At 42.5% G+C, this 26,366-nt stretch overlaps 1 protein-coding gene across 1 annotated transcript in view; it reads left to right on the top strand.

The window, feature by feature from the left end:
• The window catches only part of LOC139386907 (receptor-type tyrosine-protein phosphatase N2-like), a 144,508-nt gene that overhangs the window by 15,996 nt on the left and 102,146 nt on the right, over window positions 1–26,366 (top strand). The window contains exons 2-6 of the mRNA XM_071132783.1: window positions 582–632; window positions 12,155–12,274; window positions 24,161–24,284; window positions 24,849–24,993; window positions 25,837–26,206. Of these exons, the coding sequence (XP_070988884.1) occupies window positions 582–632; window positions 12,155–12,274; window positions 24,161–24,284; window positions 24,849–24,993; window positions 25,837–26,206 (810 nt within the window). The remainder of the gene's footprint in view (window positions 1–581; window positions 633–12,154; window positions 12,275–24,160; window positions 24,285–24,848; window positions 24,994–25,836; window positions 26,207–26,366) is intronic.

The following is a 26,366-nucleotide window of genomic DNA, read 5'->3' on the forward strand; positions in this document are numbered from 1 at the left end:
TCCCAGGGTCCTTAGCTTAGTGATGTACTTTGTGGGTACTGTGGTGTTGAATGCTGAGCTGTAGTCATTGAACAGCATTCTCACGTAGGTGTTCTTTTTGTTCTTTTTGTCCAGGTGGGAAAGGGCAGTGTGGAGTGCGATTGAGATTGCGTCATCTGTGGATCTGTTAGGGCGGTATGCAAATTGGAGTGGGTCTTGGGTTTCCTTCATGATGGTGTTGATGTGAGCCATGACCAGTCTTTCAAATCACTTCATGGCTCCCGACGTGAGTGCTACGGGACGGTAATCATTTAAGCAGGTTACCTTCGCTTTCTTGGGCACAAGGACTATGGTGGTCTGTTTGAAACATGTTGGTGTTACAGACTCGGTCAGGGAGAGGTTGAAAATCAGTCAGTGAAGACACTTGCCAGTTGGTCCACGCATGCTTTGAGTGCCCGTCCTGGTAATCCGTCTGGCTCCGCGGCTTTGTGAATGTTGACCTGTTTGAAGGTCTTGCTCTATGCTTAATGGTTGAATTAATTTTAATTTCATATTGCGCTTTTAATGTACTTCTTATATTATTTTCTCCTCTTTTCCAACAGGTTGTCTGTTTGAGAACGAGTTGTGCACTCCATACGAGATCTGTGTCAACGGTAAGCTATTTTCATTTCTTTCAGAAAGAAACCATGCAACTCTAAAATAGAGATCACAAATCAAAGCTCAAATATATTTAATCTGAAAGGAAATTGGACATTCATAGCACAATATCAGAGAAAGTGTTGATGATCAATTTCTCTTCACTTCTCCTAATGAATGGTTGGTTCAGAACACAGGCTATAAATAGATTCTATTTCTATGGTATAGAATGCACAGGTGGTCAGTTCTGAATACACAGGTCAGCCACAGGTCAGCCACAGGAAATAATAGCTAAGAGAACAATACAGCCAGACACAGCTTGTGAGATGGTGTCCACCTCTCTTCCTGTGTGCTCTCTTTGGGCCTCTACTCCCTCAGTAAGAATTTGTTTAGGCTTCGTCCCAAATGACACTTTCTTCCCATTATAAAGCACAACCTTTGACCAGAGCCTTTTCAGTCCTGGTCAAAATATGGAATAGGGTGCCATTTGGCACACAGCCATTCTAATTTCCTGTCTGTGTGGTGGCCTTTTTCTCATTTGAAATGTGGCCTCGTCTCTAATCTCATTCTGATAGGAATATAATAATGCCTTGTGCTATGGGGCGAAATCATATTTATAGTAACCAATCAATATTGTATTGGTGTTGTGAGATAAATTGAGCTTTATTTTATGTGAAAGAAATTGCATATATTAGGCCTGATATGGTGTGTATTTTTTACGGCACTCCTAATGGCTAAATACTGTTATCCTTCAGACAAAAAAAACAATCAATGTAGATTGACGTGCTGCCTAGCAACAGACTGAAAGTTCTACTTTGCCAGCCAGTCTGACGCTTTCTCTATTTGACTACCTGTTTGAAACTGTTACTACAAGTGCCAGCTGAGCTGAGGTCAGGCTGACACTTGGACCACGCTGTGTAAAAGATACAGTGAGTGAGCACCACCACTTTCTCTCTGTGGTGTGCCAGGCAGTGTTAATGACAGTGTTTTCAAATTACCCCGCTATACTGTCACTTACCAGGTAGAAAAATAAGACACAGTGAGGGGGCTAATAGGTGATGGGGGAACAGAATCAACAGCCCCTCCCTCTTCTACTGTTTTTTACTGTTACTTTGCCTGCCTACAACTCTCTGTTTGTGCCCAAATACAAAAACCACTGTTAACATGTGAACACTGTGTTGATAGAGTAACATGGTAACTACACAGGTATAAAACCAAAATGGGACAGTTGAAAGTGTTACTGTAAAATGTCACCTAATTTGGTTATTATGTGAAACAATAGTGAGGGGAAACAAGCTACTGTAATTCAAAGTAGTTTGGTACTGAACTAAAGTAGCCGCAAGGCATCTCATCGATCAAAGACACATTAATCAGAGACACTGACAGCTCCATGCTTTCTGCTCTCTCTCTCTCCGCGTGCAAAATTAATCATTTTTTACTCAGAACATCAGCTTCTGATGTAGCTTCCTGGATCCTGCGATAGAGATGCGTATTCGTATTCACTGGAGGAGGGTACCTGGCTTTTAATATTCTAGAACATATCTCACCTGCTGCAGGGATGCATCTCAAATGGCACCCTATTCCCAGCCCTATAGCGCCCTGGCCAAAAGTAGTGCACTATAAATGGAATAGAGTACCATTTGGGACACGGCTCAGGTCTGATCTGGAGCACAAAGGAAAGGGCAGTCTGAATGATCGTCGGCGGTGGAGAGGCTCAGTTTGATCTGTCTGAGGATGAGCAGTCCTGAATTTAGACCAGGATGACCTGTGCTCTGTGACATTATAGGCACATCTCATGATTCTGAATGACCTGGTGTCAATAGCACGGAAGCCCAGTAGCCTGCACATAAAGATATGGTCTGAATCCCAAATAGCCCTATAGGTCCTGGTCAAAATCTGTACAATAGTGCAATATATGGAATAGGGTGCCATTTGGAATGTATAGAATGGTAGGGAAGGGTCTGCTGTCAATTGTTATACATACTGTCCCCTTGTGGTCACTCCCATGTATTGCACATCATACCCAAGATGATAGAGCTGAGGGTACTGCAGCTTTTCAGTAGACTGTATTACCAATGTTGTCCCTACAGCTGAATGGCAGGGTGTCGGTCTGGGTATTGGAGCGAGGTCAGGTCAGGTCAGGGGGAAATAGGCTGTGGAAAATCAACATAGGCAGTGGAAAGTGTGCACAATGCACGCCCTTTTTGCTTAACCCAGTTTCACTTTGATCCAGTAGGTGTGATGTTGCTATCAGATAACATATCTGGAGTGTATATTAATGATGATAGATCATTTTTAAGTGAGGGTGTATCCAAGTGATGTAACATGATAGAAATCTGTCTGTAATGAATGTAACTTTTAAAGTATATTTATGACAGAGTATTCCTATTACAGTGTATTTGACTAGTTGACAACAGATTTTGTTAGATATTGTGTTAATGTAATCAACCATTATTTTGACTTTTCATGGCTTCTTTTGGACGGTATGCTTCTTTTGTTAATTTGTCGTGTTGTTAAACTTTGACTGTTGTCAAAAACACTGTAGCCTATAGAGAACAATTTCTTCTAGTGCAAGTTTAACAGCTTCCTGAATGTTTTCTGTTGATCTGTGAGGCTTGAAATGGATGAATCACATCCGTCCCCCAGTGGCGTGATTACCCATGAAGGTGATGGATAGTATTTGTGTTGCCAGTTTGCTAAAGAGTTGTGCATGAGCAAACCCAAGGTTGTTCTAATGCTTTCAGAAGGGAGACTAGCAATTTGTGGAAGCCAATTAATCTTGCTTTGAGCTTTTGGTTTGTTTACAAGACTCGCTGGGTCCTGCTGTTTTATTTGCTCTATATTTCTTTGCTCGACTAGGATTCTCAGAAACGTGCACACTGACACACACTCGTGGTTTATATTTCATCATGGTTTATATTTCATGTTTGTCTCACTTGCGATATTTCATTGCTGCTTGGAAAAGGGATATGTGAAACAAGATACAGTATATGAATACAGTGATCTGTGCTATTTGAATGGAAAATGGATATTAATATTTATAAAATGACTAAAATCTACTCATCAGCAAGTCATGTCGAACAAGTAATTTGCCGCAATGGAAAATCCAGGGTACTCTCTAGGCCAGTGGTTCCAAAACTGTGGAGTCGGGAGGGAGGGGAGCGGGGTATCTCAGTCCAGCTTTCAATTTACTCTTGAATGTAGTAACAGTAGAATGCACAAGGTGCATTCTGGGTAGCGCATCACCAGTTTTGCTCTTGTCATGTCAGTCATTGCATACCTTAGAGAGCTGTTTGTAACTTTTCAGAAATGTCCAGATCAACTAGCCATTGTGGGATGTTCCCCAATGCTGGAAGGGGGGCCTGAGTTTAAAAAACGTTTGCAAACGCCTGCTCTAGGACACCAGCAGGCCCTTGAATGGTCAGTCAGTCGCCACCTTGTGGTGCAATTACAGTACTGTTTCATGCATTTTCCGCCAAAAAAAGTCAAGAATGACAGACATGCTTTACTGATTCTGAATGATTGCTACATGAACAGTTGATGTATACATGTATACAATGATATTGAAAATGTGCTGGATATGTCTAGATTATTCTCCTCTGATTTGCCAGTAGATGTTCATCAGTTTCCTAGTCTGTATTGTGTAATGTGTGATTTATAATTAAATACCGGTAGTACAGAATGCTCCCTCAGCCTGTCTTTGTTCCACAAGGAACACCCTCTGTGTGCTCAACAGTGAAATTGAAACATTCCTTCCCTGATACAGGAACACCTGTAGTCAATAAGTATACACTTTCTTCTACTTTTCTTTTGGACATTTCAGAAGTGTACTTGGTGCTTTGTTACATTGTTTATGGAGTAATTTTGTAAAACTCCAGTGCAGAATAGATTCTGATTAAATCAATTAAGATGTTTCTGTAATTAATACGGTTTACTTTTTGTACAAAGCGGAGAAAGCCTTGGTAAATTCATAATGCAAGATTAAGGAGCTGATCGTGGACTACAGGAGAAGGCGGGCCGAACATGCACCCATTAACATTGACGGGGCTGTAGTGGAGCGGGTCGAGAGTTTTAAGTTCCTTGGTGTCCACATCACCAACAAACTATCATGGTCCAAACACACCAAGACAGTCGTGAAGACAAAACCTTTTCCCCCTCAGGAGACTGAAAATATTTTGCATGGGTCCCCAGATCCTCAAACAGTTCTACAGCTGCACCATCAAGAGCATCCTGACCAGCCTCCCGGGTGGCGCAGTGGTTAAGGGCACCGCCAGCTGTGCCACCAGAGACTCTGGGTTCGCGCCCAGGCTCTGTCGTAACCGGTCGCCTACCGGGAGGTCCGCGGGGCGACGCACAGTGGGTAGTGGCCTAACGTCGTCCGGGTTAGGGAGGGTTTGGCCGGGTTTGGGGTGTGGCGGGCCGGGCGCAGTGCGCGCTAACCAAGGTTGCCAGGTGCACGGTGTTTCCTCCGACACATTGGTGTGGCTGGCTTCCGGGTTGGATGTGCGCTGTGTTAAGGAGCAGCGCGGCTTGGTTGGGTTGTGTATCGGAGGAACCTTCGTCTCTCCCGAGCCCGTACGGGAGTTGTAGCGATGTGACAAGATAGTAGCTACTAAACAATTGGATACCACGAAATTGGGGAGAAAAAAGGGGTAACATTTTTAATTATGATTTCTTTTTTAAAGAGAGCATCCAGTTGCATCACCTCCTGGTGATGTATTTTTTTTTTTTTTACCTTTATTTAACCAGGCAAGTCAGTTAAGAACAAATTCTTATTTTCAATGACGGCCTAGGAACAGTGGGTTAACTGCCTGTTCAGGGGCAGTTTTGATTTGTACCTTGTCAGCTCGGGGGTTTGAACTTGCAACCTTCCGGTTACTAGTCCAACGCTCTAACCACTAGGCTACCCTGCCGCCCAACTGCTCGGCATCTGACCGTAAGGCGCTACAGTGGGTAGTGGACCTATATAATAGGCGTGTCAGAGGAAAGCCTATAAAATTCTCAGTCACCCAAGTCATAGACTACTACCACAGGGCAAGCGGTGCAGGTCTAGGACCAAAAGGCTCCTTAACAGCTTCTACCCCCAAGCCTTTAGACTGCTGTACAATTAATCAATGGCCACCGGACTATTTACATTGATGCCCCCCCCAGCAGCAGTGTTTTGTACACTGCTGTTACTCGCTGGTTATTATCTATACATAATCACTTCACCCCTACCTACATGTACAAATTACCTCTAACCTGTACGCCCACACACTAACTCGGTACCGGTGCCCCCTGTATATAGCCTCGTTATTGTTATGTTATTGTGGTACTTTTTTCTTTTACATTCTTTCACATTCTTTTACTTTAGTTTATTTGGTAAATATTTTCTAAAACTCTTCTTGAACTGTACTGTTGGTTAAGGGCTTGTAAGTAAGCATTTCACGGTAAGGTCTACACTTGTTGTATTCGGCAACGTTTGATTTGAGTATTAATAACAACAGTTGAGGTCTTGTGTGGTATAATACAGTATATTCACACCGTAGTTATTTCATTTGGACCTATACATTTATTTATGCTTGGCTCACTTAAGAAGCAAAGGTACATTTACATAAAATGTTCACTACATCAAGTGGAGTCGCACGTACACACGCACGTACACACGCACGTACACACACACGCACGTACGCACGCACACACACGCCCGTACACACACACGCACGTACACACACACGTTACGTACACACGCACGCACACACACGCACGTACACACACACGCACGTACACACGCACGTACACACACGCACGTACACACGCACGTACACACACACACACACACGTACACACGCACGCACGCACACACGCACGTACACACGCACGTACACACGCACGCACGCACACACACGCGCACTGTATTCTATCTTACTAATAGAAAACCGTGGAGAACAGATGTTCCACAATTTAGCACCAATGTATGATCATTTCCAATACAAAACCATTAAGATTCTGCTAGTAGAAGCACATACTGCGATTTCCTCCAAAGTGCCTGATGTTGGCTATGTGAATCTAACCCTTTCTCATTAAGACAACAGACACCAGGTGCTTTTTGAGACGAGCAGGCGAAGAGGCATCAGAGGCCTGTTGAAAACTTGCTGGAGCACCACACAAACAAAAAAGGATGCTCTAATCTGTTCCAGCTCCTACTCTGATTAGCAAAAGGGGAGTTGGGGACAAACACTCAACTGGCATCACCATGGCAACAGGTGTAACAGGGGAATGGAAATAAATTGGCCCATTACCCAGCTGTGTCCTAACAGGTCTTCATCCAACATGTCACGGACAGATTCAGATTGCTGTGTGACTCCTCCCAGCTAGTAGGTTTTGGGCTCTGAAAACAAGACAGCCTGTTTGTTTGTCTCAAGCAACTCAAAATGTAGCAACTCTTACTGATTCAATAAATAAATAGCCGTTTAAAAAAATATATACACTACATAAGCTATATTGAGAAAAGAACAATCATGTTTGATTCTGGCCCTCCTGCTTCCTGAAATGGTGAAGTGTCATGGCCAGCTCTGTGGTAAACGTGGTTGTGGTTGCGGATGCTCTGCTTATTAAAGGGGAAATTGTAATGGGCCACAGATGTGATGCTTTATACTGTATGTGGCACGGAAAGCTTTCCATCAACTGAAATCATCATCATCATCATGTGTTTAGCTTAAGTCTAAAACATTTGTTTAATGAGATCTACCATATCTCTATACTATATCTACCATATTTCTACACTATATCTACCATATTTCTACACTATATATACCGTATCTCTACACTATATCTACCATATCTGTACACTGTCTACCATATCTGCACACAATATATACCATATCTCTACTATGTCTACCATATCTGTACACTATATCTACCATATCTGTACACTATATCTACCATATCTGTACACTATATCTACCATATTTCTATACTATATCTCTATACTATATCTACCATATCTCTACACTATATCTACCATATCTGTACACTATACCTACCATATCTATACACTATATCAACCATATCTCGTCTAGCCGTGTCTGAATCCTGGCTTAGGAAGACCACCAAAAACTCTGAAATCTCCATCCCTAACTACAACATTTTCAGACGAGATAGAACGGCCAAAGGGAGCGGTGTTGCAATCTACTGCAGAGAGAGCCTGCAGAGTTCTGTCCTACTATCCAGGTCTGTACCCAAACAATTTAAACTTCTACTTTTAAAAATCCAACTCTCTAAAAACAAGTCTCTCACCGTTGCCTGCTATAGACCACTCTCTGCCCCCAGCTGTGCTCTGGACACTATATGTGAACTGATTGCCCCCCATCTATCTAGCACCCCAGCCATCCTACAATCTAAGCTTGATGCCCTCAATCTCACACAAATTATCAATGAACCTACCAGGTACCACCCCAAAGCCGTAAACACGGGCACCCTCATAGATATCATCCTAACCAACTTGCCCTCTAAATACACCTCTGCTGTTTTCAACCAAGATCTCAGCGATCACTGCCTCATTGCCTGCATCCGTAATGGGTCAGCGGTCAAGCGACCTCCACTCATCACTGTCAAACGCTCCCTGAAACACTTCAGCGAGCAGGACTTTCTAATCGACCTGGCCCGGTTATCCTGGAAGGATATTGACCTCATCCCGTCAGTAGAGGATGCCTGGTTATTTTTTTTAAATGCCTTCCTCACCATCTTAAATAAGCATGCCCCATTCAAGAAATCTAGAACCAGGAACAGATATAGCCCTTGGTTCTCTCCAGAACTGACTGCCCTTAACCAACACAAAAACATCCTATAGCGTTCTGCATTAGCATCGAACAGCCCCCGTGATATGCAACTTTTCAGCGAAGTTAGAAACCAATATACACAGGCAGTTAGAAAAGCTAAGGCTAGCTTTTTCAAGCAGAAATTTGCTTCCTGCAACACAAACTCAAAAAAGTTCTGGGATACTGTAAAGCCCATGTATTCATTGACCTGGCCAAGGCTTTCGACTCTGTCAGTCACCACATCCTCATCGGCAGACTCGACAGCCTTGGTTTCTCAAATGATTGCCTCGCCTGGTTCACCAACTACTTCTCTGATAGAGTTCAATGTGTCAAATCGGAGGGTCTGTTGTCCGGGCCTCTGGCAGTCTCTATGGGGGTGCCACAGGGTTCAATTCTTGGGTCGACTCTCTTCTCTCTTCTCTGTATACATCAATGATGTCGCTCTTGCTGCATGTGAGTCTCTGATCCACGTCTATGCAGACGACACCATTCTGTATACTTCTGGCCCTTCTTTGGACACTGTGTTAACAACCCTCCAGGCAAGCTTCAATGCCATACAACTCTCCTTCCGTGGCCTTCAATTGCTCTTAAATACAAGTAAAACTAAATGCGTGCTCTTCAACCGATCGCTGCCTGCACCTGCCCGCCCATCCAACATCACTACTCTGGACGGCTCTGACTTAGAATACGTGGACAACTACAAATACCTAGGTGTCTGGTTAGACTGTAAACTCACCTTCCAGACTCACATCAAACATCTCCAATTCAAATCTCTGAAACTGGAAACACTTATCTCCCTCACTAGCTTTAAGCACCAGCTGTCAGAGCAGCTCACAGATTACTGCACCTGTACATAGCCCATCTATAATTTAGCCTAAACAACTACCTCTTCCCCTACTGTATTTATTTATTTTGCTCCTTTGCACCCCATTATGCAAATCTACCATTCCAGTGTTTTACTTGCTATATTGTATTTACTCATAATACTTATTTACTTTTTTTGTTGCCTTTACCTCCCTTATCTCACCTCATTTGCTCACATCCTATATAAACTTATTTTTCTATTGTATTATTGACTGTATGTTTGTTTTACTCCATGTGTAACTCTGTGTTGTTGTATGTGTCGAACTGCTTTGCTTTATCTTGGCCAGGTCGCAGTTGTAAATGAGAACTGGCCAAGGTGAAATCAATAAAATAAATAAATAAATATAACTACCATATCTCTATACTATATCTACCGTATCTCTATACTATATCTACCGTATCTCTATACTATATCTACTGTATCTCTATACTATATCTACTATATCTCTATACTATATCTACTGTATCTCTATACTATATCTACTGTATCTCTATACTATATCTACTATATCTCTATTCTATACCTACCATATCTCTATACTATATCTACCATATCTCTATACTATATCTACTGTATCTCTATACTATATCTACTGTATCTCTATACTATATCTACTATATCTCTATACTATATCTACTGTATCTCTATACTATATCTACTGTATCTCTATACTATATCTACTATATCTCTATTCTATACCTACCATATCTCTATACTATATCTACCATATCTCTATACTATATCTACTATATCTCTATACTTTAACTACCATATCTCTCCCATATAACTACCATTCAGCCTAATGGACTGGACCCCTCCTGGGAGCCAGACAGAGCTTGGCCAGAACCCCACAGACACCAAGATCAATTACTCTGGCATCCCACGGCACAATCGGACACTTGCGGCATCCCAAATGACACCCTATGGTGGATAGGCAATACACATCATCCTGCTCTGGCAGGCAGCAGCTAGCAGCAGCATGGCCCAGTGACTCATAGACTCCCACTCAGAGAACCTTTTATTAGCTTTAGCATCACTCACAGCTGATTAGCTGCATCCACTGATGCTGTGCATTGGCTGTGATTTGACTGTCACACACTGGAAAAAGAGCTGAGGTGTAGTGCAATGCGGAGGATATATTTTACAGGATAAATGTTATATTTAGGCTTGAAGTATCTTCTTGTTTTTTGTATGAGACAATCAGAATTCAGAAATCTATACACTTATCCTATTCATTTATAGGTTTACCCTTATTCATCATTTTGGTGATATCGTATAAAGATGGATTGTGGAAGTTGCTTCCTGTTGTTTTGATGGAATATGGGAGTTGTTTAGAGTTACTCCAGCTGTACAGACCAGTGTAGCACAGCAGAACATGACCACCTGGTCACTTCCAAGCAGGGATAATACATCAGTCAGAATCCAACAAGGCATTTCTAAACTCCCGCGAGCATCTCCTCAATCATAATGCAAACCACTCCCATGAAAATGGCCTTTAAATTCTCCTTTGCTGTAATCCACGCCGTAAATCAAGTTGAAGGAAGGAGGCTCTGGCTTTGATTAACACCCCCATGTACAGGGGCCAAGATAGATGAGAAAGAAGCTGTTTCGGACTTAAATCTGCATTGCTATAATTACGTGTAATAATTCAAATGTTGCCTTGAACTTCACCACAGTACAGCAAGAGGACAATATGAAAAGAAAGAATCCAAAGACACAAGCCTGATACAACTGATGCTTTACGGAATGGCATTTGATAGGATATGGTATATTATACTATACCTCCATGTTGTGTGAATATAGATTGGATTAGATTGATTTATGGTTATCAACATAACAATCATCTTCCTGGTCATACATAAGCAAAAACATACATTACACAATATTGGCAATAGGTACAATACAAAAACATGTGTCATTGCAAAAGTAAAAGTAGTTAATGCATAGGTTACTGTCTCTTATCGCTCACGTTTCCCATTATAGAAACAGAGATGGGGACAGAGAGTGAATGGTTGTTACAGGCAGTAGCGAGACCGATTGGACACCATACAGCTCGGTGCCAGGCCACTCTCAGTTTCCTCAGAAATGTTACAATGGGGGGTGTTCTAAAACAAAAAGGCTGGGCTGTTTCCATAGCCCAACATGGACCATTGCCAACATGTTTGCATGGCACCATTTGAATTGGATCTCACTCAACGATGGGAGTGATTTGTGAACCAAAACAAATGAGCATGATGAATTCATACATTTTGCAATGCAATGTTACTCTACTGTCTTTCACATTATGCTGTTGTGCAGTAATTGGCAAAGGTTGCTTCCCAAAATGGCAGCCATAGGGCTTGTGTCAAAAGTAGTGCACAAGGGAATAGGGTGCCATTTGGGACGTATCCACACTTTTATAAGTGCTGGCTTTCTATTCTTGTTTAGATACTGGGTAGATTAAATATGAATCCTGCTGTATGTGCACCTCAGAGTGCGTCACCCCAAAAGCCCATTGGACACAGCGTAGAGCTCAGGGCCGCTGATATGTAGATAAGATGAGCCTTCATTGATAACGTCTCTCTATTGATGAGCCAGTGCTTTTCACCATGTTGATAGCGTCATGTCTAAAGTGAGAAGCATTAGCTCCCATTGAAGAATATCTACATCTCTGAAAAAAGCTGTGCTCACTGGGTTGGTACTGAAGGGAGAGTGTTGTGCGTCTTGGTGAGTCATAAAAATAGCAGTTTTTAAAAAAACTCATAATAATGAATTGTATCAAAGTCCTTCTGTTGGTCTCTGTTATTAATGTTTGAAGTCCCTGGAATGGGGAATCTGTATGGCAGAGTTTAGTACCATACAGTATGTTCCTGACTCTGTGTCCTCCTTTCCCCAGATGGAATGTTCGGGAGGTGTCACTCCAAACCAGTTCCGGTGACAGAGGTGTACACCTATGATGTATCTCTGTCTGTGGTTCAGCACTTCAGGACACTGCTGCAGAAACTCTCCCACAGAGGTACGTAACATAGTGTACACCAACGCTACCACTACTGCCTCTGCTGCGGGGTACGCCAAGGTGACGCACCGTTTGGACGGTTCGAAGAGTGGAACAAGACTACACACAGCTCATAAAACACAACTTAATTCCAAAATTAATTCCAAAAAGCAACACATTTGTAGGAATTTTTTGACACTTGTTGTCAGGCATACTGATCAAGGATCATCAACTCCAATTTCCACTTTTACACCAGCGATACCACTTACTACTGCTGCCGTCACGGTCTGCCACAGCCCCCCTGAGTCATGCTCAGAGACCCAGCCACCCGACTGGTGTGGAAATGTCAGCAACGCATCATTAATATGCTTGCTTCAGTCACTTCTAATACTACACTAGGCTTACATTTGTTCAACAATAACCATTTTCACTTCTAAACTTCTTTCACTACCATAAAAATTATTTTTAAGATCGATGAACAAATACATACATTTTCAAATGCTACGACAAGAACACTTGAACTATTCCACATACAGTTGAAGTCAGAAGTTTACATACACTTAGGTTGGAGTCATTAAAACTTGTTTTTCAACCACTCCACAAATTTCTTGTTGACAAACTATAGTTTTGGCAAGTCGGTTAGGACATCTACTTTGTGCATGACACAAGTCATTTTTCCAACAATTGTTTACAGACAGATTATTTCATTTATAATTCACTGTATCACAATTCCAGTGGGTCAGATGTTTACATACACTAAGTTGACTCTGCCTTTAAACAGCTTGGAAAATTCCAGAAAATGATGTCATGGCTTTAGAAGCTTCTGATAGGTTAATTGACATCATTTGAGTCAATTGGAGGTGTACCTGTGGATGTATTTCAAGGCCTACCTTCAAACTTAGTGCCTCTTTGCTTGTCATCATGGGAAAATCAAAAGAAATTAGCCAAGACCTCAGAAAAAAAATTGTAGACCTCCACAAGTCTGGTTCATCCTTGGGAGCAATTTCCAAACACCTGAAGATACCACGTTCATCTGTTAAAACAATAGTACGCAAGAATAAACACCATGGGACCAGCTGTCATACCACTCAGGAAGGAGATGCGTTCTGCCTCCTAGAGATTAATGTACTTTGGTGCTAAATGTGCAAATCAATCCCAGAACAAAGGACCTTGTGAAGATGCTGGAGGAAGCAGGTACAAAAGTATCTATATCCATAGTAAACAAGTCCTATATCATTATAACCTGAAAGGCCGCTCAGCAAGTAAGAAGCCACTGCTCCAAAACCTCCATAAAAAAAGGCAGACTACTGTTTACAACTGCACATGGGGACAAAGATCGTACTTTTTGGAGAAATGTCCCCTGGTCTGATGAAACAAAAATATAACTGTTTGGCCATAATGACCATCGTTATGTTTGGAGGAAAAAGGGGGATGCTTGCAAGCCGAAGAACACCATCCCAACCGTGAAGCACGGGGTGGCAGCATCATGTCGTGGGGGTGCTTTGCTGCAGGAGGGACTGGTGCACTACACAAAATAGATGGCATCATGAGGTTGGAAAATGATGTGGATATATTGAAGCAACATCTCAAGACATCAGTTAAAACTTGGTCGCAAATGGGTCTTCCATATGAACATATCAACAAGCATACTTCCAAAGGTGTGGCAAAATGGCTTAAGGACAACAAAGTCAAGGTATTGGAGTTGCCATCACGAAGCCCTGACCTCTATCCTATAGAAAATTTGTGGGCAGAACTGAAAAAGCGGTTGCAAGCATTGAGGCCTACAAACCTGACTCAGTTACACCAGCTCTGTCAGGCGGCATGGGCCAAAATTCACCCAGCTTATTGTGGGAAGCTTGTGGAAGGCTACCCGAAACGTTTGACACAAGTTAAACAATTTAAAGGCAATGCTACCAAATACTAATTGAGTGTATGTAAACTTCTGACCCACTGGGAATGTTATGAAAGAAATACAAGCTGAAATAAATAATTCTCTCTACTATTATTCTGACATTTCACATTCTTAAAATAAAGTGGTGATCCTAACTGACCTAAGACAGGGAATTGTTACTAGGATTAAATGTCAGGAATTGTGTGAAACTGAGTTTAAATGTATTTGGCTAAGGTGTATGTAAACTTCTGACTTCAGCTGTATGTTCAGATAACACAGCTCTGTATGTATGAAGACAGTGTTTGTATGTATAAAGACATGGTGCCATTGACTGTTAATAACAGATATTAATTTAGTAATTGCTGTGTGTCTTTCTCTACATTTCCTCTGGTCTCCAGTCTTTGTGGAATGACAGCTTGTTTGCTGAGGTGTTTTTGTCATTTTAGCAGACTTATCCAGAGCCACTGACAGGAGCACTTAGGGTTATGTTCCTTGCTCAAGGGCGGACTTTTCACCTCGTCGGCTCAGGGATTTGAACCAGCAAACTTTTGGTTACTGGCCCAACATTCTTAACTGCTACCTGCTGCCCCAATACAGAGAGAATGCGCCCCAAACTGCACCCTATTCCCTATTTAGTACTGTACTTCTGACTCATTGTTAGTGTGACTCTCTTCAGCACAGAGGTCCGTACAGTACGCCAACACTACAGCTGCTGTCGTCACTGTCTGTCTTAGTCATCCTCAGCACCCCAGCCTACTGCTACTGGGGAAATGTCAGCTATGCATAATTAGAATGGTATATTCCTATATTCCTGTTGAATCTCATTTAGTTCCCCTTCCCTCACATAGACCTACTGTTTGTGGGGTTTTCCCTCACATAGACCTACTGTTTGTGGGGTTTTCCCTCACATAGACCTACTGTTTGTGGGGTTTTCCCTCACATAGACCTACTGTTTGTGGGGTTTTCCCTCACATAGACCTACTGTTTGTGGGGTTTTGTGTGGATCTTATCAGGTACGTTTGTAGATCTTTCAGCATAACCTAAAAATCCATTCAGTGACCGTTGTGCCAAAGATAATGTATAAAGTTCCACTTGCAATAGATGGTTTTCAATACTGTATGTGCTAAAATCAGTGGTGTAAAGTACTTAAGAAAATATACTGGGATTATCTGTACTTTACTATTTATAATGTTGGACTACTTTTACTTCACTACATTCCTATTGAAAATAATGTACATTTGACATTTTCCCTGACCCCCAAAAAGTACTTGTTACATTTTGAATGTTTAGCAGGACAGGAGAATTGTCTAATTCACACACTTATCAAGAGAACATCGCTGGTCATCCCTACTGTACTGCCTCTGATCTGGCTGACTCACCAAACACATGCTTTGCTTGGAGCATGCCACTGGCTGTCCGTAAATACAACAAATATTTTAAATGGTACCGCCTGGTTTGCTTCATATAAGGAATTTGAAAAGATGTATACTTTTGCTTTTACTTTTGATGCTTAAGTTCATTTTTGCAATTACATTTACTTTTGATATTTTAGTATATTTAAAACCAAATACTTTTACTCAAGTAGCATTTCCCTGGGTGACTTTTACTTTTACTTGAGTCATTTTCTATTAAGGTATCTTTACTTGTACTGAAGTATGACAATTGGGTACTTTTTCCACCAATAGCTAAAATGCCATGAACGTTATGGCCCATACAGTGCATGGCATATAGAGCTGTACTGACCATAAATAAACACCAGAGGGCGACCAATGCCTGTGTATAGTCCATCCTCCAACAACAACCTGTTGTTGATTAGAAAGAGTAGAAATGGGAGAAATGTTGTAAGGAGAGAAAAAATCCACAAATGGTCAAAGACATTACTTTTGAAGTTAAATCCTATATTACACAAACATTAAGTCATCATGTTTCAAATACTGAGCTATTGAACAATACTGATTGTTGTTTTATGGCTCAAATACCTTATCCTCTAGCTAGCACCCTAACTGTGCAACAACTGGTTGAATCAATGTGTGTAGTGGCATACAGTTGAGCAGACAAATGTTTAGAATTTCCACACATGGGGATTTTTTGTTGTTGCAGGGACTGACATTTTTTGGGGCCTTTTATAAATGCATTTCGTGCTATTCTAAGACATTTACATGATAGAAGACATAAGCAGAATATTTGTTAATGCCACACAAATGCCCAAATGCAGGCTACTGTGCAACTCGCTTTTCAGGTAGGATGCAATTTTGGAACTTTATCAATTTTTTGTATTTATAATCATTTGTTTATACCATTATCATTATTTTATATCACTGTTATTATTGTAGGCTTATTTGATCATCTAAACCCGTTCTTTAAATATGCTAAATGTGTTTTGTTTCATTCTGTTTAGACATTTTTGTTGGTTAAATTAAGTTTGATATGTCTTTCTAATGGTGTACCCCTTATTTAGTTTAATATACGTTATAAGTCAAATAAATATCATTAACCTATTGCTGTCATTTATTGGGTTTAAACCAGTTCGCAAGTGTTTAATTTCATTCTGTTGAGCCATTTTCTTTGTCCAAATGAAGTTTCAACTGTAATGTTGTGTTGGCCGTGATGTAATATCCTGCTCGTATTTTCCCCATAAACAATGGCTTGACTTACTTATTACCCTGATAATGTTTGGAAACTTTTGTGAAGGTTTGGTGGTGTGCGGCTATTATCATATTATACTGCAGGCCTGTGATATGAAGGCAATGCGCACCGGCGCTCCAACGGACTCCGGACATTTGAACTTGAGGTGAGGAAGAATGATTTAGGCCTACCAGAGTTACTCCTATAATCTAACAATATAATTATCTTTATTTTAAAAAATCAGATAATTTTTTTGGGGCCTACGTACTTATGTATGGCTATAGTCCAATCTGTAGACCTATAGTTGACGTTGTATGTGACAAGTATAAAGACATGAATGTTGGTGTTGTAGCATGCTGCTGGCATATCTCTCACTCCTAAGGCCTAAGGGCCTAAGCTTATCTTCCTTTATATTTAGTTTTTAAATATTAATATCACACAGTGAACACCTAAGCCTAATAGGTCCATGCATGCAATGCCCTGATGCATTTGGTGCTCAAATCTCTGACAGCTGAACCATGAGGTGGACAATTATTGTTTTAGGAAATTAAAAATCAATAAAACAATAGGTTTATAACGTTTTGCATATGCTACACATCAAAACACGGGGAATAGTGTTTTTGTCATTTGTTATAGGCTGTTTTTAAGGACATGTAAATGTGCTTCATTTGGCCGATATCGCTTGTCTATTGATGGCGCTGGCTGCGTGGATGGACACCCTGATGGATTACGCATATTGAACCGGTAGGCCTATATTTCTTAAAATTCTGATACATTAAAACCTTCCCTGTCACTTTTCCGGGGCCAACCTCTGGATTGTTGACCTCTGCCTACCCTGACCCTGAGCCTGCCTGCCTGCCTGCCGTCCAGTACCGTTGCCCAACCTCTGGTTTACTGACCCCTGCCTGCCTTGACCTGTCTATTGCCTGCCCCTGTTGGAATATTAAACCATTGTCAATAAGACATGTCTGCATCTGGGTCTTACCTTGATTCCTGATACAAGGTAGGGGTGGTATACAGAAGATAACCCTATTTGGTAAAATGCCAAGTCCATATCATGGCAAGAACAGCTCAAATAAGCAAAGAAAAATGACAGTCCATTATTACTTTAAGACATAAAGGCAGTCAAAACGTCTCTTCAAAGTGCAGTCGCAAAAACCATCAGGCGCTATGATGAAACTGGCTCTCATGAGGACCGCCACAGGAAAGGAGACCCAGAGATACCTCTGCTGCAGAGGATAACTTAATTAAAGTCACCAGCCTCAGAAATTGCAGCCAAAATAAATGCTTCACAGCGTTCAAGTAACAGACACATCTCAACATCAACTGTTCAGAGGAGACTGCATGAATCAGGCCTTCATGGTCGAATTTCTGCAAAGAAACCACTACTTAAGGACATCAATAATAATAAGAGACTTGCTTGGGCCAAGAAATACAAGCAATGGACATGAGACCAGTGGAAATCTGTCCTTTGGTCTGATGAGTCCATATTTGCGAATATTTATTTTCAACCAGTGTCTTTGTGAGACGCAGATTAGGTGAATGCATCTTCTCCGCATGTGTGGTTCCCACCGTGAAGCATGGAGGAGGAGGTGTGATGGTGTGGGGGTGCTTTGCTGGTGACACTGTCTGTAATTTACTTAAAATTCAAGGCACACTTAACCAGCATGGCTACCACAGCATTCTGCAGCAATATGCCATCCCATCTGGTTTGCGCTTAGTCCCACTATCATTTGTTTTTCAACAGGACAATGACCCAAAACACCTCAAGTCTGTAAGGGCTATTTGACCAAGAAGGATAGGGATGGAGTGCTGCATCAGATGACCTGGCATCCACAATCACCTGACCTCAACCAAATTGAGATGGTTTGGGATGAGTTGGACCGCAGAGCGAAGGAAAAGCAGCCAACAAGTTCTCAGCATATGTGGGAACTCCTTCAAGACTGGAAAAGCAATCCAGGTGAAGCTGGTTGAGAGAATGCCAAGAGTGTGCAAAGCTGTCATCAAGGCAAAGGGTGGCTACTTTGAAGAATCTAAAATATTAAATATATTTGGTTTTGTTTAACACTTTTTTTTGGTAACTACATGATTCAATGTGTTATTTCATGGTTGTGATGTCTTCAATGTTATTCTACAATGTAGAAAATAGTACAAATAAAGAAAAACCCTTGAATGAGCAGGTGTGTCCAAACGTTTGATTGGTATTGTATATGAAAAATAAAACTTTACTTAGATAGGTATTCAGACTCTTTGCTATGACACTAGAAATTGAGCTCAGGTTCATCCTGTTTCCATTGATCATCCTTGAAATGTTTCTACAACTTGATTGCAGTCCACCTGTGGTAAATTCAATGGATTGGACATGATTTGGAGAAGCACACACCTGTCTATATAAGGTCACACAGTTGACAGTGCATGTCAGAGCAAAATCCAAGCCATGAGGTCGAAGGAAATGTTCGTAGAGCCCTGAGACAGGATTGTGTCGAGGCACAGATCTGAGGGAAGGGTACCAAAACATTTCTGCAGCATTGAAGGTCCCCAAGAACACAGTGGTCTCCATCATTCTTAAATGGAAGAAGTTTGGCACCACCAAGACTCTTTCTAGAGCTAGCTGCCCGGCCGAACTGAGCAATCGGAGGAGAAGGGCCTTGGTCAGGGAGGTGACCAAGAACCCGATGGTCACTCTGACAGAGCTCCAGAGTTCCTCTTTGGAGATGGGAGAACCTTCCAGAAGGACAACCATCTCTGCAGCAGTTCAACAATCAGGTCTTTATGGGAGAGTGGCCAGACGAAAGCGACTCCTCAGTAAAAGGCACATGACAGCCTGCTTGGAGTTTTCTAAAAGGCACCTGAAGGACTCTCAGACCAAGAGAAACAAGATTCTCTGGTCTGATGAAACCAAGATTGAACTCTTTGGCCTGAATGCCAAGCGTGAACAGAGCAAAGTACAGAGAGATCCTTGATGAACACCTACTCCAGAGTGCTCAGGACCTCAGACAGTGGTGAAGGTTCACCTTCCAACAGGGCAACGACCCTAAGCATACAGCCAAGACAACACAGGAGTGTCTGAATGTCCTTGAGTGGCCCAGCCTGATTAACCTGATTGAACATCTGTGAAGAGATTTGAAAATAGCTGTGAAGCGACACTCCCCATCCAACCTGACAGAGCTTGAGAGAATCTGCAGAGAAGAATGGGAGAAACTCCCCAAATACAGGTGTGCCAAGCTTGTAGCATCATACCCAAGAAGACTTGAGGCTGTAATCGCCGCAAATGTTACTTCGACAAAGTACTGAGTAAAGGGTGTGAATACTTATGTAAATGTGATATTTCCGTTTTTTTATACATTTGCAAATATTTCTAAAAAACTGTTTTTGCTTTGCCATGATGGGGTATTGTGTGTAGATAAGGGGAAAAGCTATTGAATCAATTTTAGAATAAGGCTGTAGTGGAAAATGTTAAGGGGTATGAAAACTTTCCGAATGTACTATATATAGTATAGGTTACAGTAGGCTACAAAAAACACTTTCCAGTGACACACTCACCCAATGATAAAGATGAAGCATAGGCTACTCACCGGTGATGGCCGATGCTCTCGTGTCAATATCTCAAGATAAGGTACTTCGAAAAACAGTGCTGTTGGCTCAGAATCGCTCAAAAATTCAACAGGAATAACACTCAATGTCAGACTAGAAAAAATGGTGGCACATGTATTATCAATTGCATTATGTGAAAATTCACAAAAGGAAACACAGAGAACTGTTTTTATCCCTGGTGGATTAGGTCAAAGGTCACTGGATCTGTCTCAAATGGCACCCTATTACCCATAGAGCTCTGGTCAAAAGTAGTACACTATAAAGGGAATATGGTGCCATTTGGGACAACTGCTAAATTATTCTCATTCTCATATGTTCTCTCAGCATGTTAGTATATTTATAAGACGAAAAGGCTACATGATGAAGAGAATTGTTAGTTTCTATAGACAGATCAGTCTTCTCTTTTCAGCAGTAGACATTAGCTTTCCAAACGGTAGGCCTACATTTTTCTCACAATTTGTATTTGAACATTTGTCAAAGGCAAACTGACAGCCGCAACCAACAATATAAATATAATCCATACATGGCAGTTCCCATTCAAGTCAGGACTGGCAGCCATTGCAAGTGTCAAAGTGCCAGTGTTAGCGGTTCCAAAATCCTTCTATGGAGAACAAGCTGTTCTATATTCGGCACATGTGCTGTGATAAAACTTATTCCACAGCTATTTTTTAGAAGCTATTGATCCTCTGGTAAAATTATGCTCTCACGTGTTGTATTTTGAAGTATTTTACTGCTGTCTGTTCAGACAGGAGTAATATCATTTTGGGGGAAATTATTTCAGTTTATCAGGGGGTTCTGCAGCACCCCTACTTTCTGCGGCGATAATGACAGGGTGCCATTTTTGGTTGATTTCACATTGAATTGACATTAGTTGAAAACTCAACCAAAAGTTAAATCAAAGCTAGACGTTGAACTGACGTCTGTGCCTAGTGGGACCTGAGATCCACATACATTCTAGAAAGCAGCTCTAGATTTGCGAGTGATATTCTAGTGCACAGCGCTGATGATTTTGGGCGGTTTTATCAACCTCTCCAGCAGAAACGAAATATGCTATTAAGTTATTTACCCTGGCTGTCTGAAAAAGCATTAGGGGAACAAAACTCCCAAGAGCATCTGTCACGCCCTGGCCTTAGTATTTTGTGTTTTCTTTATTATTTTGGTCAGGCCAGGGTGTGACATGGGTATTTTATGTGGTGTGTTTTTGTCTAGGGGTTTTTTGTAGGTTATGGGATTGTGGTTAGTGAAGTAGTCTAGGAAAGTCTATGGTTGACTGGAGTGGTTCTCAATCAGAGGCAGGTGTTTATCGCTGTCTCTGCTTGGGAACCATATTTAGGCAGCCATATTCTTTAGGAATTTCGTGGGTGATTGTTCCTGTCTCTGTGTTTGTTGCACCAGATAGGGCTGTTTCGGTTTTTCACGTTTATTGTATATTGTTCATATTTTTCATCTTTATTAAAGATGTATAAAGATAACCACGCTGCATTTTGGTCCTCCTCTCTTTCACCGGAAGAATCCCGTAACAGCATCTGCATTTCAAACCCAGAACAGAGCGTGGTAGAGCAGCATGATGAGCCGAGCAGCACAAACCTAGGGGGAGTCCCAAATGACCCACTATTCCCTACGTAGTGCACTACTTTTGACCAGAGCCCTATGGGTTTAAAAGTAGTGCAATGTAGGGAATACGGTGCCATTTGGGACGCGGACCAAATGGCCTCAGATTATTCAACATAACAGCCACCGCTGCCTCTGCTCTGACCCTCTGAGTGCTGGTCGGGTGAAACACAGAACACAGAAACACCTCCACAGATTCAAAGCTACCAACCTGCCTCTTGTTTCTCCTCATCACAAGAACAAACCCTGCTGATGTAGCACAGAGCTATGGGCCTTAAACTAAACACTAAGGTTTTCCAGAAATCCCAGTTGGAAGGCCACTGGATGTCCTGCTTATTCCCTCATGAAAAACATGGGAATTTGTGGAAAGTTACTAGAATTTTGCAATGCTATTTCTGTTAAATTAGTCCCATCGTTTGTAATACCCGAACCCTGCCCCCCCCCCCCCCCCCCCCCCCCCCCCCCCCCCTCTCACTGCTCTCTGTTAACCTCAGCTGCCCAACCAAGCGGACCTCTCCTTTATATCCCATTGCTATGGAACCGTTTCGCCTGCGTGGTTGTGAAAACCTAAGCTGTGTGTGAATGACTTGGTGGGGGTTACAGTTAATCAAGCTGCGGTGCCACATAGCGTCGGTTCCTGTGAAAACCCTGCCTTAGCTCTCCTCTCACACAGACAGCCATCAAGACCACCGTTAAAGCAATCATTGAGCACAGCTATTTTATGTGTGTTTGATGGTGAAAGCTGGCTCTCAGTCCTCCCTGTGTTACTGAGCCCGGCCCTGCTCAGTTGAGTGATGTGTGGCGGGCAGGCCAGGCTGTAGCAGCAGACAGCAGTATGGTGGGTTCCGTGTGTTCCGTGTCTTCTATGTCTTCTGTTGTGTTCCGCTGCTCCTCCCTCATCAGGCTGTGGTGGATCTAGAAGGCTGGCTGGGTTCCAGAACCCTGGCCTCTACCTTCTGTGCTCCGCTCAATAGCATCATGGGCAGCAACCACCACCGGGAGATCTACATTGTTTGACTCTCTCATCTGGTAGCCATGAAAGCACATTTGCATACCTATGTATTTAAAAAAGGACATAGATGTATTATCAGACCAATGTGCCCATATCTACATATTTTCTAAATCCATCCTCTCGTTTATTATGTTATTGATGGTTTTACTGATTATACAACTTTTTTAAAGATTGATAACCCATAACAACGCATGCCTTCTCATGGAAATGTGATTTATAGAAGTGATCCCAACCCGATCTAGCCAAACGCTCACTAACAGTAAGGTGCACTGTGCAAAGTGACATGTGTACTGTGCTCTTCCTTCTATTACCAAGATAAGGATGTCATTGCAGATGCTGTTTGCTGTGCAGTCTAGTGATACTTGTATCTCTCATGGATGCTGCCTCTCATCTGTGGATTGTCTCTGTTGAATTGTTCAAGTGTGTGTGGCCATATTCTGGGTTACATTTGGTTCCGCTACCCCATCTGGTATTGGCACCAGTCCTCAGTTGTGTTGCCAAAACGTGCTGTAGTGATGTACTGTATGTTAGTATTGAGAAGCAGAGGGGAATACATATGGAGTTCATCATGTAGCCTTTCGTCTTATAAACCTACTAACATGCTGAGAGAACATATTACAGAATGAGAATGACCTAGGATGTGTCCCAAATGGCACCATATTCCCTTTATAGTGCACTACTTTTGACCAGAGCCCTGGATAATAGGGTGCCATTTGAGACATCGATAGTGACCTTTGACCTAATCCACCAGGGATTAAAAACAGTTCTCTGTGTTTCCTTTTGTGATTTGTCACATAATGCAATTGATAGTGTAAGGCCCAACGCAGAAGATGAGAACCAGGTACAGGGAGTGAACCATTTAATACAGACGGACATGTAACGGAACAGGGACAGCGTCTGGACATAAACACAACACAACAAAATGCTACTTCAGGGAACAAAACAGAGGAGCAGACATATATGCAGGGGCAATCAACAAAGTGAGGGAGTCCAGGTGAGTCCAATGAGCACAGCTGCTCGTAATGATGGTAACAGGTGCGTATGATGACGGGTAGCCTGGCGCCCTCGAGCGCCAGGGAGGGGGGAGCGGGAGCAGGCTTGACAGATAGTATATGTGCAACCATTTTTTTTATAGTCTGACATTCTGAGTGTTATTCCTGTTGATGTGTTGCAGGGTTGATCTGGGAGGATGAGGCCACCCAGCAGATCCTGTCCAAGGAGCTGTCTAAGCTGAGGAAGATCCCCTACAGACGCCTACAAGACTCCAGCCCCCATGTCTATAGCAGCAGCAAATCCAGGTCACTGTTCTAACAGGCAGCACCATCCATTACACCTGTGCAAACACACACGGACACATGCAGACAGACAGGCAGGCAGGCAGACTCTAGGAGTGCACATGTTAGAATATGATGACTGATGAGCTGGTTTATGTCTGAACGGATCTAGTTTTTAGCTCTGGATGGTCCAGGTTATCTGTCTGTCTGTTCCTTATGGCTGGCTGTTTGTTCATGTGTTTTTTTGTTGTTGTTTTTTTCTACCTTTATTTAACTAGGCAAGTCAGTTTAGAACAAATTCTTATTTTCAATGACGGCCTAGGAACAGTGGGTTAACTGCCTGTTCAGGGGCAGAACGTCAGATTTGTACCTTGTCAGCTCGAGGATATGAACTTGCAACCTTTCGGTTACTAGTCCAACGCTCTAACCACTAGGCTACCCTGCCGCATCTGTCGCTCTCCTTCTCTCCTTTTTCTATCTCTCTTTTTGTCTTTATGTGTCTCTTTCCATCTCTCTCTCTTTCTCTATCTATTTATTGCTGTCTCTCGCACACTTACTCACACCTCTCACTCTCCATGTCTGGTCCAGACCCTCTACCCAGGCTATGGACCTAGGAGACCAAAAGATCAAGCCTGTGGAGGTGGAACTCAGTAGAAACCTTCAGAACGTCCTACAGCATCTGGGCCTCCTTTCCCAGGCCTCATCCCCCACTGGCCCCAAGAGTCCCAGCAAGGTAAGGGCCCCCCCCTGGCCACCTTCAGAACCGTGCCCTCCAGACCCCCAGGCCCTTGCTTTAGCCTGGGATGAGCAGCTGGATCCTTTTTTACAACTCCATGGATGCACGTCTCTATAAACACACACTCATGTGTACACACACACACACACACACAGATCACACATACACACACACAAACTGACGCTGTGGGAGCTGTATCATTATCTATCCCCTTCTGAAGGGTTGGTGAATGGCTGTTGGTTGACCATTCACAGGGATAGTTTCCTGCTGGATTATTATGAGTGAGATAATGCCCTCAGAGGGTTCAGGAGTTCACTTCCTTAATTAGTAACACCCACATGATGGGCTCTATGTAATTTCTGTTGAGGGGGGTGACCAACATGGCCTAGCTGAATGAGAGGGCCAAACCCCTGCTGAGGTCCAGGCATTGAGGGGTTGGGGAGGGTACCCCTTTATTTTTCGAGAATGGGGAGAGTAGCCCTTTATTTATTAAGGATGGGGTTGGTGGAAAACATTGGGGGGGGGGGGGGGGGGGGGGGGGGGGCTTTCGTTTGAGATGAGCATGTGGGAGATGGATGGATCTTAGAGTATTGTTGACCCATCCGTATAGTGTACTGCTTAGGAAGATATTACATAATCTCTTCTTACTGTTAACATATTAGCAATTAACATTTCATTTGATGGTGGTGTATTAGCTGGGGATTTAAGTGAAGCACTAAGTAAAGATGAACACTTTGATCTATTTGATAACACTTTCTGTGAAGTTAATGTAGAATGCTACATAATTACCTTTATATAATGCCTTATAATACACAAATAATGTGTTTTATTATCTTGCAGAGTGACCGTTACCAATCTGGCGTCTTCTCTGACTACTACCGGCCCAAGTCCCAGGGAGAGGGACATTTTTCCCCACTGTCCTTATTCCAGCCTCCCTACCAGGACAGCCACTCTGCAGGGGATGGAGACCTCCTTGTGGCTGCCCTTAGGCACTACCTGTCTGCGCAGGGACCGCCCCAGACCGGGGGGGCCCCCAAAGTCCCAACCTTGCCCTCCCCGCTACGCCCCTCCTACAGCAACAGTATAGACAGTGCTGGGCCTAAAGAGAACTCTCAATCCCAAACACCCAACCTGGATAGACTTTTACTCCTCCAGACAGCTGGAGCCAGTCAACCCTCTAGTCCAAAAGACCCCTTCAGTCCTATGGATGGTATGTGCTGCTTTTTACTGTACAAGTTCTTCCTTATTATTCCTACGTGAACAAATGAGCGCTATCAATAGTTATGGAGCCGCTGAAAATAACGGTATAGCATGTTATTAGTTGTTAATTAAGGCATTGACATCTACCATAGTTGGAACTCCCTCTTATC

This window comes from Oncorhynchus clarkii, chromosome 28 (assembly GCF_045791955.1).
Source record: "Oncorhynchus clarkii lewisi isolate Uvic-CL-2024 chromosome 28, UVic_Ocla_1.0, whole genome shotgun sequence".
Classification (NCBI taxonomy): Eukaryota; Metazoa; Chordata; class Actinopteri; order Salmoniformes; family Salmonidae; genus Oncorhynchus; species Oncorhynchus clarkii.